Raw genomic sequence first — 18,545 nt, forward strand, 5'->3', positions numbered from 1 at the left:
TCCATTTTCATATCAACTTGGTAATTAAAATATTCACTAGACAAATGTTTGAATTCTAGTTTGTTGGGCACTAGAGGGCGAAATTCTCCACATTTTCAATATAGATTGGGCCTAAAGAAAAAATATTTCTCTCTATAGCAAAGTCAATTATAAAATGAGATTAAAATAATTTTTAAACTCACTGGAATAAGTAATAAGGTAAACTTTCAAATCCTGAGAATGATGAAAAATAGCTATGAAATATGGGATAATAGGAAAACAGATCCTAAATCAGGTCAATGATCTAGGTGTTGGCTCATCTTGTCTTATTCAATTCAGTGAAATTAAGAATTGACAAATCACCTGCTTTGGGCCTCACTTTCCTCATCTGAAAATAAAATAGTCAATTTAGCACATTTGAAAAGTCATTTGCCAGCTTTAGAATTCTAAAGTAATCTGTGATAATTTATAACTTAAGCTATTAGGGCTTTTCAAGAAAAAAAAAATAATGAAAAAAAATCAGAGCACACTTATTTCTGTAATTCTTTCAACATTCCATACTTGTTCAATTCATTATTTCCACATGCCCTCATTATTTTTCATGCAGGATATTGTTATTTTCGAAAAAAGGTTTCATTATTAGTGAGACGTCAGACACAAAAATTCTTCAACCAATTAGAAATATGAGTTTGGTTTATATGCATCACATCTCTGATTTTAGGTTAAATATAGGGTACTCTGTAGAAAGAAAGGGGAAAGAATATCCAATATTCTTGCCCTAATTTTAACCATTAAATAATATAAATTGGGCTGTCCCAGCCATATCTTTTTTTTTTTTTTTAAGAGACAGAGTCTCACTTTGTCGCCCTCAGCGTCACAGCTAACAGCAACCTCCAATTCTTGGGCTTAGGCGACTCTCTTGCCTCAGCCTCCCGAGTAGCTGGGACTACAGGCACCTGCCACAAGGCCTGGCTATTTTTTTTTGTTGTTGTTGTTGTTGCAGTTTGGCCGGGGCCAGGTTTGAACCCGCCACCCTCGGTATATGGGGCCGGGGCCCTACTCACTGAGCCACAGGCACCACCCCCAGCCATATCTTAATAATTTGGAATGTGGCTATTATGGTCTGGATGTCTGTTCCCAAGCCTCATGTTGAAATTTGATCTCAATGTTAAAGGTGAGGCCTAATGGGAGGTCTTTGGGTCGTGGGGGTGGATCCCACATGAATACATTAGTGCCCTCCATCTGGGGGAGTAAGTTCTCACTCTACTAGTTCTCTACATAGGGGTCGTTAAACAACAGCCTGGCACCCCTCCAACTCCACCCCCATTCCTCTCTCACCATGAGATCTTTGCACAGCTGGGTTCCCACTTGCCTTCCACCATGAGTGGAAGCAGCCTGTGACTCGCCTCACCAGAAGCCAAGCAGATGCTAGTGCCCTGCTTTTTGTACAACCATGAGCTAAACAAATCTTTCTTCTTTATAAATTACCCAGCCCTCAGGTATTCCTTTATAGCAACACAAAGTGGACTAAGACAGTGGCTAATCTATTGTGGTAACATTACGTTTAGGACTCTTCCTTTTATTTTTTTTTTTGTAGAGACAGAGTCTCACTTTATGGCCCTCCGTAGAGTGCCGTGGCATCACACAGCTCACAGCAACCTCCAACTCCTGGGCTTAAGCGATTCTCTTGCCTCAGCATCCTGAGTAGCTGGGACTACAGGCGCCCGCCACAATGCCTGGCTATTTTTTTGTTGCAGTTCAGCCGGGGCCAGGTTTGAACCCGCCACCCTCGGTATATGGGGCCGGCGCCTTACCAACTGAGCCACAGGCGCTGCCCAGGACTCTTCCTTTATTCTCCTCTCCCTTCTCAGTCCTCTTTTCATTACAACATAAAGGATGCAACACATTTTAAAATCAATAACACTGGAGTTCCTATGAAAGCCTCTCTAGTTTGAGACACAGGACAGAGTTTAGAGAACAGTGACAATCATCTGTAAGTATTCTCTATAATGGGAAGAGAACAAATATGGTGACGGGGCTTGGCACCCATAGCTCAGTGGTTAGGGTGCCAGTCACATACACTGGGGCTGGCAAGTTCGAACCAGGCCAGGGCCTGCTAAACAACGAGAACTACAAAAAAAAAGTAGCCAGGTGTTGTGGCGGGTGCCTGTAGTTCCAGCTACTTGGGAGGCTGAGGCAAGAGAATCCCTTGAGCCCAAGAGTTTGAGGTTGCTGTGAGCTGTGACGCCACAGCACTCTACCAAGGGTGACAGAGTGAGACTCTGTCTCAAAAAAAAAAAAGTTGTTTTTTGATGGTAACAGTATATTTCAGTGAGAGTTGCATATCCTTTACATTTTTTCATTTTCTACTATGATGAATATTCAAAGGTTGCTTCAAATTAAAGCTATAGCTAAATATAGTTAATTATACTAGCACTCTGGGAGGCCGAGGTGGGTGGATTGCTTGAGCTCAGGAGTTTGAGACCAGCCTGAGCAAGAGTGAGACCCTCTCGACTAAAAAAAAGCAGAAGAGGAGCGGCACCTGTGGCTCAAGGAGTAGGGCGCCAGCCCCATATGCTGGAGGTGTGGGGTTCAAACCCAGCCCTGGCCAAAAACTGCAAAAAAAAAAAAAAAAAAAATAAGCAGAAGAATTAGCTGGTGGTAAGGATTGGTGGCTCACACCTGTAATCCTAGCATTCTGGAAGGCTGAGGCAGGTGGACTGCCTGAGCTCACAAGTCTGAGACCCTCCTGAGCTAGAGCCAGACCCTGTCTCTAAAAATAGCTGGGTGTTGTGGCAGGCACCTGTAGTCCCAGCTACTTAGGAGGTTGTGGCAAGAGGATCACTTGGGACCAGGAGTTTAAGGTTGCTGAGCTATGACACCATAGCATGCTACAGCCTGAGGCAACAGAGTGAGACTGTTTAAAAAAATATATATATATATGTATATATACACATATGTATATTTAATTATAATTCTAGCCAGACCTCATGACCAGTCCCATATGCACCCATGTCACCTTATCTGTAGCACAGAATGCTCTGTCATTAGCACAAGAAACTAAAGTGGTCAGCACTCTAAGTACCAAGCTGCTGAAGGCAAGGCAGCCTTTCCTTTCATTTTATATTCTTCTCAACTGCATTTCAATTTCTTAAAGGTTGCAGTCACCAAGAGTTCTTTTAGGGATTAAAATGGAAAGAAAAAGATGTTAGGAAGCCAATATCCATCTTTGAAGAAAAAGTACATCCATTTCATGGTGACCCTCAGCTTCCACACAAATCGCAAATCAGAGTTCTCCAGTCTGAAAATAGTCTTCTGTGACCTAGGGGAGTGTGTTCAGATACGATCGGCCCAGGGCAGCCAAGAGCATGACAAATGACGGGTAAATGGGGGGTAGTGGTGTGGGGAGATTCTGCATCCTGATATTGGAGATGATTTGCCTTGTTTAACTGCAAGATGGATCTGAGTTGGGAATTTTATGATAAATCTCTTCTATATATGGGTATATTATAGCTTTCACAGATGGCATATTGGTGGTATCTATTATCAGGTCACTGCTTGACCTTTCTGAATCTTCACCACCCCTTTGAACACCTGATTATTGAAACAGGCAGCCAATGTAGCAGGCCATTACCTATGGAATAGCACAGAAGTTAAACACGCTCTGGTTTCTTGAAAGATAGGTGATAACATCTGGACTGTAGTGTAGGGCATTGGTGATCAGATACGGCATAGCCAATATTCTCTGCCTTATCAAAATCCCTCAATTTCTTAACATACCTGCCCAAACCTCTTGAGGCCAAAACTTTCTTCCTTCTTGTTGGTCTTCCAAATAATCCCTAATGTTGTTTGTTTTCTGCAAAAACAGTCCAACCGAGTTGGCACTACCAAGTAAAGGGTCTTTGAACTCTGAGACTGGGAAGAGATAGGCCAATTCCCACTGGTCCAACAACATAGTGATAGTACTTGCCCCACTTCTTTTCAGAGGTCACGTGTTAATCCAAAACTGTCATCTCAATTCCCGTTTCCGGCAAATGTCAGCAATCACTTATATTTCTCAGCCAAGTTGCTAAACTTGAGGAAAATCGTTGGAAAATTCTCTAGCACTTGTCAAGCCTTCTGTCTCTCTCTCTCTTTTTTTTAGACATTCTTACTCTGTTGCCCAGGCTAGACTGCTATGGTGTCACCACAGCTCACTGCAACCTCCAAGTCCTGGGCTCAAGTGATCCTCCTGTTTCAGCCTCCCAAGTAGCTGGGACTAAAAGTGCACACCATCATGCCTGGCTACTTCTTTTCCTATTTTTAGTAGAGATGGGGTTTCAATCTTGCCCAGACTGGTCTTGAATTCCTGAGCTCAAGCAATCCACCTATGTCAGGGTCCTAGGATTATAGGAGTGAGCCAATTCCTTCTCCATGTCCTGCATGAAATATCAGTCTGGTTCATAAAGAGTGAAAGTTATAATAACAGTGTGACCTTTTCTTCCCCACACCGATGGTCATGTCATCTTCCAGAATGTCCACAGCATGGACAACTAGATACAATATGCACACTGCATTCCCCATTTCCCCATCCAGCACATCGATAATAGCTGCAAAACTGAGACTGTTCTGATTCAGATACTTGTAGCAAATTTTCAAGTTGCTGCTGAGTGAGTACATCCTGCCATGATTGCTCTCAATATGCTTCTTTTTTTTTTTTTTTTTTTGGTAAAGACAGAGTTTCACTCTATGGCCCTCCCGAGTAGCTGGGACTACAGGCGCCCGCCACAATGCCCGGCTATTTTTTGGTTGCAGTTTGGCCGGGGCTGGGTTTGAACCCGTCACCCTTGGTATATGGGGCCGGCGCCTTACCGACTGAGCCACAGGCACCGCCCTCAATATGCTTCTTGCGTGGCACAGGTGTTTAATAAATGTCTGCTGAATAGTCTACTGGGGTGACACTGGTCCATCTTGTGTATCACTATCCACCTGCCCCATCTGGAATCACAGCAAGTTGTAGAACTTCTGGAATGCCCCAAGCACTTCACAAACTACATTGATGGCAGGTAGCAATGAGCTTTCATTTACCTTTTTCCCAGGGGTATCCAATCAGTGGCCCATGGACCACATGCTGATTTTGTGAGGACTTTTTTTTTGCTTATCTGTGCTGTTGGATAGAACAAAAAATTTGCAGGGACCTTTTTTTTTTTACTAATCAGCTTTTGCTAGTTTTGTGTGTTTAATGTGTAGGCCAAGACAACTCTTATTCTTCTAATGTGTGAGAGAGAAAAAAGGGTTGGCATCTGTGGCACTGTACCTCATACAAACACCAGGCACAGTGTTCTTGTTTTTCCTGACAAAAATAAAAAAATCAGTAGGAAAACTACTGAATCCAGGAAGCAGGCATTAGAATAGCAATTTCTAGTGTTTGTCAGTTAAACCAATTATGACTTTACTATTTAAGATACAGTATGATTCCAAGTGAAAGGGAAGATTACATGTCATTATGAAGAAAGAAGGGGAGCAGTGTGCAAGAGACACATGTTACGTGTTGTACTTGTATATATATTATCCATTCAACCCTCAACACCCTTGTGCAGTACTATCTTCATTGTACTTAAAAGTTTCAGTGAGATTAAATAACCTGTCCAAAGTGATACCAATAATAAGTGGCAGAGGACCTTTTAGTCTAATTTGAAGTATTACATTCAGTTAAGTGAGAATTTCTGATGTTTACTAAAAAAAGTCCTGATAATGTCATAATTTCTACTCAAGTTGTAATGTCACTTCTACTCTTTGCTGTCACTAAAACCCTCATGTGAATACCTGTGTAGTTAACTCAATAGGACAATTAAGCAGGTATTACATTTGTCTTTGAAATACTTATTAGGGTGTAACAGTTCATTAATATTTAAAAATCTTATGTAATTAGCTATGTCTAGGAGTATGGAATGTGATATTGTTTACATGTCTATTCTCTAGGATGTCGATTTCGAAACATTTTTTTTTAATCACCTAGTAACCTTTTCTTGAAAGATTCTTCCATGGAAGCCCAACATATAAAACAGATAAAAGGGGAAGCATTTCTGGAGAAGCTGGCAAAGGGCTCTGCCTGCTGGGCATCCCACTGTTCCTTACGCTTCTCTGGCAAACACTCCCTCTTTGTCTAGCTCCTCTTATAAGTAAGGTCTTTTTTTCTTGATTAGAGCTTTTAGCAAAACTTGTACTGATTGTCCAACCCAAATAACTAGACTCATGGTAGAGCAAATATATTTTCATTGGATAAGACAGCAGCTCTTCCTTCAAGAATTATGAATCGTTTACACAAAGGGAACAGATGTTTAGTCCAGTTTTAGTGATATACCCTCCCCCCCAACAGACACCAGCCTAATGTCCTTTTTAGGACTGTCACATATGGGTCATATTTAAGTAAATACCAAATTCATTACTAAACTCATTTAAATGCTATCACCTTTTTACAATAATTCAAGTACTCAAACTGCTCAGAAACTAAGCATCTGGAAACATATAAAGTATTAAGAATCTACAAATAATCAATAGGATACTTAGAAAAGTTATTGACTTACCCATCCCAATATCACAAGTATGAAAATCACTTAGCATTATGAAGCAATAAGAATAACAAGTTGTAATGCAGAGTAAGAATAAAAGTGTTATTGGAATAAATGACTGTTCTAAGGACCCGTTCCCTTCAGGGAGCAGAAAATAAACACACCTTTGCCAAGATGCGTGTTGATAGACATATATCTTGCAGTTCCAGTTAAACTTTTGTGCTCCCTATAAGGTATGTGTTTTTTGGTTTCAGGATCAATATATTCCTTGGCCAGTCCAAAGTCTATAATGTGTATAACATGCTCTTTCTTATTGCCTTGTCGGCCAATCAGGAAGTTTTCTGGCTTGACATCTCGGTAAATGAGGTTCTTTGAGTGCACATATTCCATTCGAGAAAGCTGAAAGAGAAAAAAATAATAGAAGTCGTCTGAAGAAGTATATTGGGAAAGTATAGCAAAACTTTTTTTTATTAGCCCAAGGTTTTAATTACTGAAGTAACAAATAAAACTCATCTCTTCTTTATCACCCAGAGTCATTTCAGTGACTTGTAAACCAAAAAATATTTTTCATTACAAATACACATCTAACAAATATCAAGATTAGGAAAAGGAGGATAATACAGTTCAGTAAAATTAATTTTACTTCAGAAAATGAGCATTTAGGAGAAAGCAAGTATTCCAAGGTAGAATAAAAGACCTGGTGGCTTTTGAGGCAGGTGCCACTAATACATTCACCTCCTATCTGTATCTTCCTATCCTCAGTTGGACAGAATGCCCTAATCCAGCTCTTGCTGTTATAGAAAAAAGAAAAGTGAGGCCTAGAGAACTTAATATTAGCTTAACATCACATAGCTAGTTAGCATAGAGATAGGAATATAGTTTTATGTTAAAGGAAACATGACCCAAAATAATAATCATAAAATTATTTCACATTTTATTAATTATTTTTAAAGCTTCTCTACTTATAGAAAGTAGAAAAATGAAAGCTCAGACTTTTCCAAATATTTGCCAGACAGTGGCAGACTATCACCTTTTGAAACTAATAAAGATACATTTGCATCTTTCAAGAGGGCTTGACAAATTTCTCAAAGTAACTGTTGCAAATGTTCCTTAAACTAGTACTGATGTGTAATTTGGTAGAAGCTGCAAGAGCCACCCCTTCCACTCTACCAGTCTGTGAAAAATGGAGGCCAGAGAATTAAGGCAAATTCTTGGTCATACAATTTTTAAATCTGAGTGAAAGTGCTATGGGTTATATCTCCAGTCCTTTCTTGGATGGAACAGTGAAAGGAGAGGGATGACATGACAAAACTTTACAGCTATATGTTTAAAACCTACAAATGAAACATCAAAGAAATTATTTGCATTTATACAACTGTATCTAATCATGCTTTCTCCCTAAATTGTATGCTTCTACTTTAGTTAAAGGCAGAGTACTGCTTGAAGGTGCAAATTCTTAAAATAAAGCAAATTGTAGGTGTAGAATGACTTTTCTGAATTAACTCCTTTTATCCCAGTCAGCTTCCAAGAAGGCCCATCAAGCCTATGAGCACTAGTTCACTAGGTGTCACATCTGCAAATCAACAAAAAGCCCACAAGGATGTGTCTAGAGGACCAGTCCGTTCTCTCCCAGAATGGCCACTCCAACTTACCAACTGGATGGCTATCATTAACACCGTCTTCAAAGTAAATGTTCGGTCACAGAGGTCAAATAAGTCCTCCAAGCTAGGGCCAAGGAGCTCCAGAACCATGGCATTGTATTTCCCACATGGTCCAAAGTAATACACCTGTGGGAGACCTTCACCTGAAATCAGAGGGTAAAACAGGGTACAGAATGGAAGACACAAAACTATGAGACAATTGCATTAGCATTGAGTAAGATTTTGTGAGATTTCTAATTTCTTTCTTTAAGTTTCCTATTGGAAACTTGAGCTCATCTTCACTAATAATGGGTGGAAAAGGCTAAGTCATTGCATAGTATGTTTGAATAAGCAGATTTAATAGTATGATGTCAAAGGCATTTCCACTGCTATATAAGACAGAGAATGGTCCCTGATCCATCATTAGAGCAGAGTATAAACTATTCTTCCCCAAGGATTGTAGAAGTACTATATCATAAAAGGTTCAAAGGATGGCTGACTGGGGTCAAAGGCCAGGCTAACCGACCTTGTTGCATTATTTGGTTTTATTAGCACTCCATATGCTTACGGACAAAACCTCAAAAGCTCTTAGCAACTACTGCCCCATGGAAGACTTTGATTGAAGGGGCGAGGTCACAGACAGCACAAGCTGGCTATAGGCCAGCACAACTGACATTCTTCTCACACGGAGAGAACTCTGTAGTTTTCTATTTACTATCAGCTGAAGGAAAGTCAACAATTAGTTTTTTTATTGCTGATAAGTAATTATGAAGGGCAGGAAAAAAATACAAGACTGGATTTTCCCTAGATTTGAAATTCATAGCTATTAAGAAGCCAAAATGTACACTTTCTCATCTAAGTGGTAAATTTTGAATGAATTTCCTCTACAAAGAGCATTGTAAATGTGATATATTCAGTAAATATGTAATTGTTACCATGACAGTTAATACCCAGATAATACTGTGTATTATCGAAACTACAGAACATTTTTGTAATTATAAACATTTCCACATTTATGTAAATCATAGTCTACAGTTGTATATGTTGTGGATTACTGTCTGTTTCTGCCTTTAAGTTTTTCAGATAGTAAAACTGTCTCCATCTTCCTAGTCCCTTTTAATTTGTTATGGGTGAGAGATAGGCAGAGGTGATGGACATCTAGTACATCTTTCTCTCCAGGGCAGATTTTGTATATATAGATCAGTGCAATTCATTGCTATGATGTGTGTATGTTTGACTATTTCATGTACCACATTAGACTATTTTACTACACATAAATATTAAACAACTTGAGTATTTGCTTTAAATAGTTCATTCCTCACTTGTATCATCTAATATACAGTATACATTGTTTCTGCTAGCTCAGTAAATAGCCATTGAATTGTTTTTTGTGTTTTGACTCTTCCTATCTTCAAAAAAACAAGGGATCTAATATAAAGTATCTTTTTTCCCTGTTGCTTTTAAGAACTGTTTTTTTAAAGTATTCAAAACCAAATAGCTGTTATCAGTGAGTCCTGCTGAGAAATCCAAGGCAGAACACTCTATTCTAGAGATATGCTGTTTTTATTAATCAGACACATGGTAAGTGAAGTTTGGGAATCTTTTAAATTTATGTCCAAGTAAGTTTTTTATGTCTCTAAAATGTGAGATTCCTAATATAGAGTTTATATTCTTTTTTTTCCTTTCTTTTTTTTTTGAGACAGAGTCTCACTATGTCACCCTCAGTAGAGTGTCATGGTGTGACAGCTTACAGCAATCTCAAACTCTTGGGTGTAAGCGATTCTCTAGCCTCAGCCTCCCAAGTAGCTGGGACTTACAGGTGCCCGCCACAGTGCCCAGCTATTTTGTTTTTTTGGTGGTTGCTGTCATTGTTGTTTAGCAGGCCCAGGCTGGGTTCAAACCCACCAGCCCCAGTGTATGTGGCCATTGCCCTAACCAGTGAGCTACGGGCTCCAAGCAGGTTGTGGCAGTCTATCTATAACCTGTTCAATGTCCATTTTTCCCTTCTTTCTTTTATTTGTTTATTTATTTATTTTGTGGGACAGGGCCTCACTTTGTTGCCCAGGTTACACTACTGGCATCATTAGAGCTCACAGCAACCTCAAACACCTAGGCTCAAGTGATCCTCCTGCTTCAGCTTCCTGAGTAGGGATTACAGGCACCCACCATGCCTGGCTATCTTCAATTTTTGTAGAGATGGGGGGCCTCTCTATTGTCCACACTGGTCTTGAACTCCTGTCCTCAAGCAATCCTCCCACCCCTCCCAAAGTGCTAGGACTATGAGCCATAGTACCTGGCTTCTCCCCTTCTTAGAAAACTTCTCATTGTTGCAAATAACAACTTGCCTAGTTATAATTCTAGCCTCCCATGACAACAGGAAAGACCAGTGAGGTGGAAGCAGAAATCAATGGATTGGTGGTTCTAGAAAAGTTCTTTCAAGGGAGCCGACTAGAAGAGGAGGTACAATCCTTTGAAGGTCTAGAAGCCATTTAGAATCATCAGACACCTTGAGGACGTAAGATAGTACCAAGACTAGAATGAACAAAAATGAGAAGAACCTGAGGCCCTGATGGCTGTGAAGTACCATGCCACTGTTGGTCTTCCCTTCTCTCTGGCTTTTCTTTTTTTATACAAAAGAGAAATCAATCCCTACTTTGAGCTACTGTTATTTGAATTTTTCAACAGCCAATCTAATCTTAATTAATAAATATACTATTCTTTAAAGTGGTTGAATGGGATATCTGGGCATAATATACTCTTACTGAAGTATAGTCTAAAAGCCAGGCCTGCTTAGAAATATACCATTGGCATAATTTCCTAAACTTGCTGCCAATAATGAAGAATCAGATTAAATAAGACAAGTGATTTTCTTGTTCTCCACGATCTTCAGTACCAAATCTGGATTATCTTTCTCCAGAAATTTCCATGTTTATAAATAAGTCACAAAACAATCTTTAGAGTAATGCCTGTAATTTCTAACTACAATGTCACGAATAACTTCTACCTAGGAACTTTAAAGAATGAAGAGCCCCTGCTTGATGTGTTATTGTTTTTACTAAGTAGGCTGAGACATCACAACACCCCAGCAGGCTCTGCAATGCTCGGGACAACTTCTAGACCATTAAGTAGCTTTGCATTTCTGGGAAAGGAACTAGGTCCAAGATACTAATGCAAAAACAGCCAAAGTCAGAATCTTGGATCTAGTATTTGCTTCTGCTACTAACTCTGTCAAATTCCTTAGCCTCTATGAGTTAGTTTATGAATCTGTAAAAGGTAAGGTTTTAGACTGGTTCCTTTTAAAATCTAAATCCTTATTATGGCTAGAATTCCCTTCTAGCTACTTTCTTGGTTCCTTTTTATAAATCCAAAGAACCATTATAAATGGAACTCACCTCCATGTATACAAAATATATGTGATACCCATTCAAATGTAAGCTGGTAGTAGCACTCAACTGGAAATGTGCCTATCAGAAACATCTCTAAAACTTTAAAATTTTTTAAAAACTGACTTTACCTCATACCCTAAATCAGAATTTCTAGTAGTAGAAGCAAACATAGTTCTATAAGTAGATTCTGATATATGGTCTCAGCTGGACAACACTATATGTAGAAAGTAGAAATAAAGGGTATTGCTTTGTTTTATGACTAAGATATCATGAGGACTCAGAAAACACTGACAAACCAGTCTCTTTCAGAAGTTCTTTCAGAACAAAACAATCGTATTCAATTCTCTTTTATGGAAATAATTTTAAGGCTAGTTAAAAGACTTGTCTGTTTAAAGTTTCTGAAGTATTATAGAAAATGTGCCATGAGTATGAGTCTCTTTATAAAATGTGGTTGTGATTTATTAGAACTATCTGTAAATAAAGATGTGGGGACAAATTCTGTTCTGTGCCTGGTTTGGCTATAAAGTGGTCAGTGCTGGTCATAAAAGACACAGACATGGGCCCATTAAGAAAGTCTGTCTAGGGCGGCGCCTGTGGCTCAGTTGGTAAGGCGCCGGCCCCATATACCGAGGGTGGCGGGTTCAAACCCGGCCCCGGCCAAAACTGCAACCAAAAAATAGCCGGGTGTTGTGGCGGGCGCCTGTAGTCCCAGCTACTCGGGAGGCTGAGGCAAGAGAATCGCTTAAGCCCAGGAGTTGGAGGTTGCTGTGAACTGTGTGATGCCACGGCACTCTACCGATGGCCATAAAGTGAGACTCTGTCTCTACAAAAAAAAAAAAAAAAAAAAAAGAATGTCTGTTTGGTCAAAGATTATTAAATAGTAATGGTTTATTACATAGGTTTCATTTAAATGAAAATACTGCATATTTTACTCTTCTTTTGTACATCTATCTCTAATCTAGTGCTTAAGAAATTTTTAATTAGGGCCAGGCACAGTGACTCATGCCTGTAATCCCAGCACTCTAGGAGGCCGAGGCAGGTGGATGGCTTGAACTCAGGAATTCAAGACCAGCCTGAGCCAGAAAGAGACTGCGTCTCTAAAAAAAAAGTTTTGTTTTTTTTTTATATTATCAATATTATGCTGTAAAATACTTTAATAATACTGAGGGTAAAGGCAGATCCTTAAATGCCACATAAGTTGTATCTGTGGTTAAAAAGGTACTTCCAGTAAATAATTATGAGGAAAAGGAATGGGGTGGGAGAGTTGGGGAAGGTAAGTTTTCTCTGGATTCTTTGATCTATTTCTCTTAGAAAATAAGGCAGATGGCTTGGCACCTGTAGCTCAAGTGGCTAAGGCACCAGCCACATACACCAGAGCTGGTGGGTTCGAATCCAGCCTGGGCCTACAAAATAACAATGACAACTACAACCAAAAAAACAGCCGGGCAATGTGGTGGGTGCCTGTAAGTCCCAGCTACTTGGGAGGCTGAGGCAAGAGAATCACTTAAGCCCAGGAGTTGGAGGTTGCTGTGAGCTGTGATACCACTGCACTCTACCCAGGGTGACAGCTTGAGGCTCTGTCTCAAAAAAAAAAAAAAAAAAAAAAAAGAAACTAAGGTAGTTGTATAATCTCTCATCTGCTCTAGAAATATTACTCTAGTGAGGTCACTCCCTCCTAAATTGGTGAACCACACAGAAGCTAAGGAAGTTTCCTTTTTCAAAGGATTTCTGATAAAAGATTTCCTTTAACCACAAGTTAAATCTCTCTCTCTCTCTCTCTTTTTTTGTAGAGACAGTCTCACTGTACCATCCTCGGGTAGAGTGCCATGACTTCACACGGCTCACAGCAACTTCTAACTCTTGGGCTTAAGCGATTCTCTTGCCTCAGCCTCTCAAGCAGCTGGGACTACAGGCGCCCGCCACAACACCTGACTATTTTTTTGTTGCAGTTTGGCGGGGGCTGGGTTTGAACGCGCCACCCTCGGCATATGGGGCTGGCACTCTACTCACTGAGCCACAGGCATGGCCCTCTTTTTCTTTTGTTTGAGACAGAGTCTCAAGCTGTCGCCCTGGGTAGAGTGCCGTGATGTCACAGCTCACAGCAACCTCCAAATCTTGGGCTTAAGCGATTCTCATACCTTAGCCTCCCAAGTAGCTGGGACTACAGGTGCCTGCCACAACGCCCGGCTATTAAATCTCTTATAAAACCAAACTGCAAGGTTATATATACAACAGACATGTAACTCTTACACATTTTCCATGAGTACTAAGCCTTTCCATCCAACCATAGCATTTTCTTATAAACACTGTGGGATTTTTGGCTAACATATACATATATCTCATTGCATAGAACAGGAAAGTGAGGTGTACAACACTACAGCTAATTTCCAGTCTGTCATAAATTTATAATAACTTGGGTTAAACACACCAAATCAAAGATAATGGCTTCTTTATAGTCTAAGCTGCTATCTGAAAAGAGTCAATAATGCATTATGAACAGAAACTACTCTAAGAAGAGATATTTTTAAATGCATATCTGTTTGAGAACTGAAGTAGAACCACCTTGAGGCTTTTGGTAATTTGATCATATTATTGCCTAATAATTAGCCTTTGTTCTTTTTTAAAAACTAAATTACCCAATTGTAAAGCAAATTCAAATAAGTCCCATATCTACATTAATATCTGGATTTAAAAAATTATATCTATTTTATATGTCAATGTAAAAAATAAGAATATGTTGGTATGACTATTTTCTTTCTTTTTTTTTTTTTTTTTTGTAGAGACAGAGTCTCACTTTATGGCCCTCAGTAGAATGCCATGGCCTCACACAGCTCACAGCAACCTCCAACCCCTGGGCTCAAGCGACTCTCCTGCCTCAGCCTCCCGAGTAGCTGGGACCACAGGCGCCCGCTATGGCTATTTTTTGGTTGCAGTTTGGCCGGGCAGGGCTTGAACCTGCCACCCTCGGTATATGGGGCCGGCACCCTACCGACTGAGCCACAGGCGCCACCCTGGTATGACTATTTTCTAAAGTTAGACTAGAGAAAACCTTGAAGGACATAACCACCTTGGCAAGTACCTTCTTCTGCTTTGTTTATATAGTTTTTTTTTTTTTTTTTAATTTGGCCGGGGCTGGGTTTGAACCCGCCACCTCCGGCACATGGGACCGGCGCCCTACCTGCTGAGCCACAGGCGCTGCCCGTTTATATAGTTTTTTAAAAAATATTTTAAAGAGGCGGTGCCCGTAGCTCAGTGGGTAGGGCGCCGGCCACATGCACCAGGGCTGCCAGGGCTAGTGGTTTCAAATCCACCCTGGGACTACTAAAAAAAAAAAATAGCTGTGCGTTGTGGTAGGCGCCTATAGTCCCAGCTACTTGGGAGGCTGAGGCACGAGAATTGCTTGAGCCCAAGAGTTTGAGGTTGCTGTGAGCTATGATGCCACAGTACTGAGGGCAATAAAGTGACACTCTGTCTCAATTAAAAAAAGAGAAAGAAAAAAATTTAAAGAAAATAGGATGGTTTTTCTACAAAATTAAGCTCTCTTTTCAGTGTCACTAATGGTAGCTATTTCTAACACAACTATTAAATGTCAGAATACGATGTTTATGAGCAGAGGATTACTAACACTTGGGGAATGATTATTAGGGAAATAAATAGGACAATTAAACATATACACTTAACAAGAAAGCAGAAAGAATAGGCAGATAAATAAGATGATGCTCCATAGGAAATAGTGAGAGGGGTAAAAAAACAGCACAGCCTTTAAAACTCAGAGAATAAATCTATAAAAACAATGCATTATTACAAAGATATAAGAAAATACATAGGATTTCTTTTAGACAAAGAACGAGTAGAATCCCTCTTATTTCTCTGACGCTGAAAAATGCCTCTTTATAACATGAAACCAGTTCAACATATGAATCTGTCCAAAATGCTGCTTTAATAACAACAACAAAAGACAAGATTCAGAATTAAGGAATCAGGATTACTTTGTCCATCCTATAATGAAAACTGTTTTATAATCATCTTGTTCACAGGCCTCTTGGGAACTGAATATTGCCGGACATACACTGTTAATACAACTCAAATTTGCATGGTTGGGGAAGAGATGTGAGGAAAGGCAAAAGCAGAGGAATAATCACTTTTTTTAGCCACAGAAATTGAGTTTTTATAGCTACTTTATCACAACATATACACAATTACTAAATCCTTGAGCCTCAAAGCAGGCTCAAAATCTTATTTATCCAAAGAAGAAGGGAAAGAAAGCCCAAGATAGGATAATTTCTTCTGTAGCAGCCAGCAGATAAGATACACACAGATAAAGTTTCACTTTGTCGCCCTTGGTAGAGTGCCATGGTATTATAACTCACAGCAACCTCAAAGTCTTGGGCTCAAGTGATCCTCTCGCCTCAGCCTCCTGGGGGGGGAGTCTACAGGGGCCCATCACAATGTCTGGCTATTTTTAGAGATGAGGTCTCGCTCTGGCTCAGGCTGGTCTTGAGCTTAGGCAATCCACTCACCTTGGCCTCCTAGACTGCTAGGATTACAGGTGTGAGCCACTGTGCCTGGCCAAGATACACACTTTTATTAAAAGTATGGTGTGTATTGAGGGCAAGGGAAGGGTAACAGAAGAGGGGTACTTAGTTTTTCCAAAGAGACTAACTCGGCTGAGCTGAGTTACTAACAGATTGACTTTACTCAGTTGGTAAATTAATGGGATAAAAAACCCAGTGTGTAATTTTTCCATGTTCCTCAGTATTTTAGTTCCTGTGATTAAGTTACAAAAAGGAATAGGCTGGGTGCCCATAGCACAGTGGTTACAGCACTGGCCACATGCACTGAGGCTGGTGGGTTCGAACCTGGCCCCGGCCAGCTAAACAACAATGACAACTGTGACCAAAAAAATATGCAGGCATTGTGGTGGGCGCCTGTAGTCCCAGCTACTTGGGAAGCTGAGGCAAGAGAATTGCTTAAGCCCAAGAGTTTGAGGTTGCAGGTGGCGCCTGTGGCTCAAGGAGTAGGGCACTGGCTCCATATGCCGTGGGTGGCGGGTTCAAACCCAGCCCTGGCCAAAAACTGCAAAAAAAAAAAAAAAAAAGAAAGTTTGATGTTGCTGTGAGCTGTGATGCTACAGCACTCTACTGAAGGATGACAAAGTGAAACTCTGTCACAAACAAACCAAAGAAGGAATAGCTACTGAAGTTCAAAAGGTACCTCAAAAGCTAAGAAAAGAGGCCGAGTGCAATGGCTCAGGTCTGTAATCCTAGCACTCTGGGAGGCCGAGGCAGGTGGATTGCCTGAGCTAACAGGTTTGAGACCAGCCTGAGCAAGTGTGCGGCTCCTGTCTCCAAAAAAATAGTTGGGTGTTGTGGTAGGCACCTGTAGTTCCAGCTACTTGGAGGCTGAGACAAGAGAATCGCTTGAGCCCAGGAGTTTGAAGTTGCTGTGAGCTATGATGCTACAGCACTCTACCGAGGGCAACAAAGTAAGACTCTGTCTCAAAAAAAAAGAAAAGAAAACTTGAAAAATTACATCTCAAACTTAAGAAAATTCTAGTAAGCATAGTATAGTGATCCCCTTCTGTTCTTCTCTCACTATACTTTCTTTGCCCACGTGTCTATATTCCCCCATTAACTGAAGGCTATTTGAAGGCAGTAATTACATGTATTTAACCATGTCTGAACGTCAGAATCTAGCACTGGTCCAAACCTCTGGTAGATATCAGTGAAATAAGTACTAAGTGAACAAATAAACACAACTCAATGCAATGTGCTTGAGTTTTCTATTTGGAATGCCTGATGTTTTCCTTAAAATGCTAACCACACAAAATAAAACCAATTCATCAGATTTTAAATGTACACAGAATGATAATACAATTGATTTTTCTGAGTTCTTAAATTTCATGGGAATTTTTAAAAATAGTTCTGTTGGGCATTCACAAGTAAGAAGACTCCAAGTAATTCAGTGTTGCAATATTTCTACATTGATTTTCTTCTGTGTATTTTCTTCCATGATGGTTGTATATGGTATCTACAGTTTATCTTGCTCTAGGTAAACAACTATGTAGGTAAACAACTGTACTTAATAGTACTGAAAACTATACACAAACATCTTTCCCTCTCTCAAAACAGCACCTGCCCATCCAAATACATTAAATGACCAACAAAATTAGTCATCTTAGTCATCTTATATGGGAAAAAAAGCTGATGACTTTTCCCTAACCTTTTCTCCTCCCTATTTATAACGAATTCTTTATTTTGGTACTGTCTAACTTACAATTATGTAATCTTTTCTTTACATAAGTAACCCTTTCCCACTTCACCTGAATTAAGGGGAAAGTACTAATAATCCCATTTTACAGGTAAAATAGGAACCCTGTGAAATAGTATATGAATTTTCCCAGGTAACAGGGTTCCCAAATGTATATTACCAGATCTCTCAATTCCGACTGAGTGCCCTCTTCCCTACTACACCAATCTGCTTGCATTCTGACTCTAATGTTCTTTTTTCATTTGTGTAGTTGCTAGTTATTCTCCATGCTCCCCATCTTACCTCTTCCAAACCATGTGTCCTGCCCTTTTGGCTAACATTTTACTTTTTCTAGCAATTCTTTGTCATCTTTTCAGGATATATGGTATAATCCCTTCACTGTTTCTCACAGGCAGCTTGATCTGTTCTACTCATTCTTCTTGGTTCCTGTTATTATCATCACCATCATCATTTTTAGAGACAGCCTCATTCAGTTGCCCAGGTTGGAGTGCAGGAGCCGAATCATAGCTCATTGTAGCCTCGAAACTCCTGGGCTCCTGTAGTCCCAGCTACTCGGGAGGCTGAGGCAAGAGAATTGCTTAAGCCCAGGAGTTGGAGGTTGCTGTGAGCTGTATGATGCCATGGCACTCTACCGAGGGCCATAAAGTGAAACTCTGTCTCTACAAAAAAAAAAAAAAAAAAAAAGAAACTCCTGGGCTCAAAGAAACCTCCCACCTTAA

The 18,545-nt window shown here is 40.0% G+C and overlaps 1 protein-coding gene and 1 pseudogene across 3 annotated transcripts in view; both read right to left on the bottom strand.

Moving 5' to 3' along the window:
* The window catches only part of CSNK1G1 (casein kinase 1 gamma 1), a 224,844-nt gene that overhangs the window by 58,613 nt on the left and 147,686 nt on the right, over nt 1–18,545 (bottom strand). For all 3 annotated transcript variants that reach the window (XR_008380748.1, XM_053595049.1, XM_053595048.1), the window contains exons 5-6: nt 8,183–8,334; nt 6,695–6,929 (exon numbers count right to left, since the gene is read on the bottom strand). Coding sequence is in view for 2 of the 3 variants with exons in the window: in XM_053595049.1 (XP_053451024.1) it covers nt 6,695–6,929; nt 8,183–8,334 (387 nt within the window). In the remaining variant the exon portion in view is untranslated. The remainder of the gene's footprint in view (nt 1–6,694; nt 6,930–8,182; nt 8,335–18,545) is intronic.
* On the bottom strand, nt 3,266–4,119 carry LOC128587683 (squalene synthase-like; annotated as a pseudogene).

The sequence above is a fragment of the Nycticebus coucang genome, chromosome 6 (assembly GCF_027406575.1).
Source record: "Nycticebus coucang isolate mNycCou1 chromosome 6, mNycCou1.pri, whole genome shotgun sequence".
NCBI classification, from domain to species: Eukaryota; Metazoa; Chordata; class Mammalia; order Primates; family Lorisidae; genus Nycticebus; species Nycticebus coucang.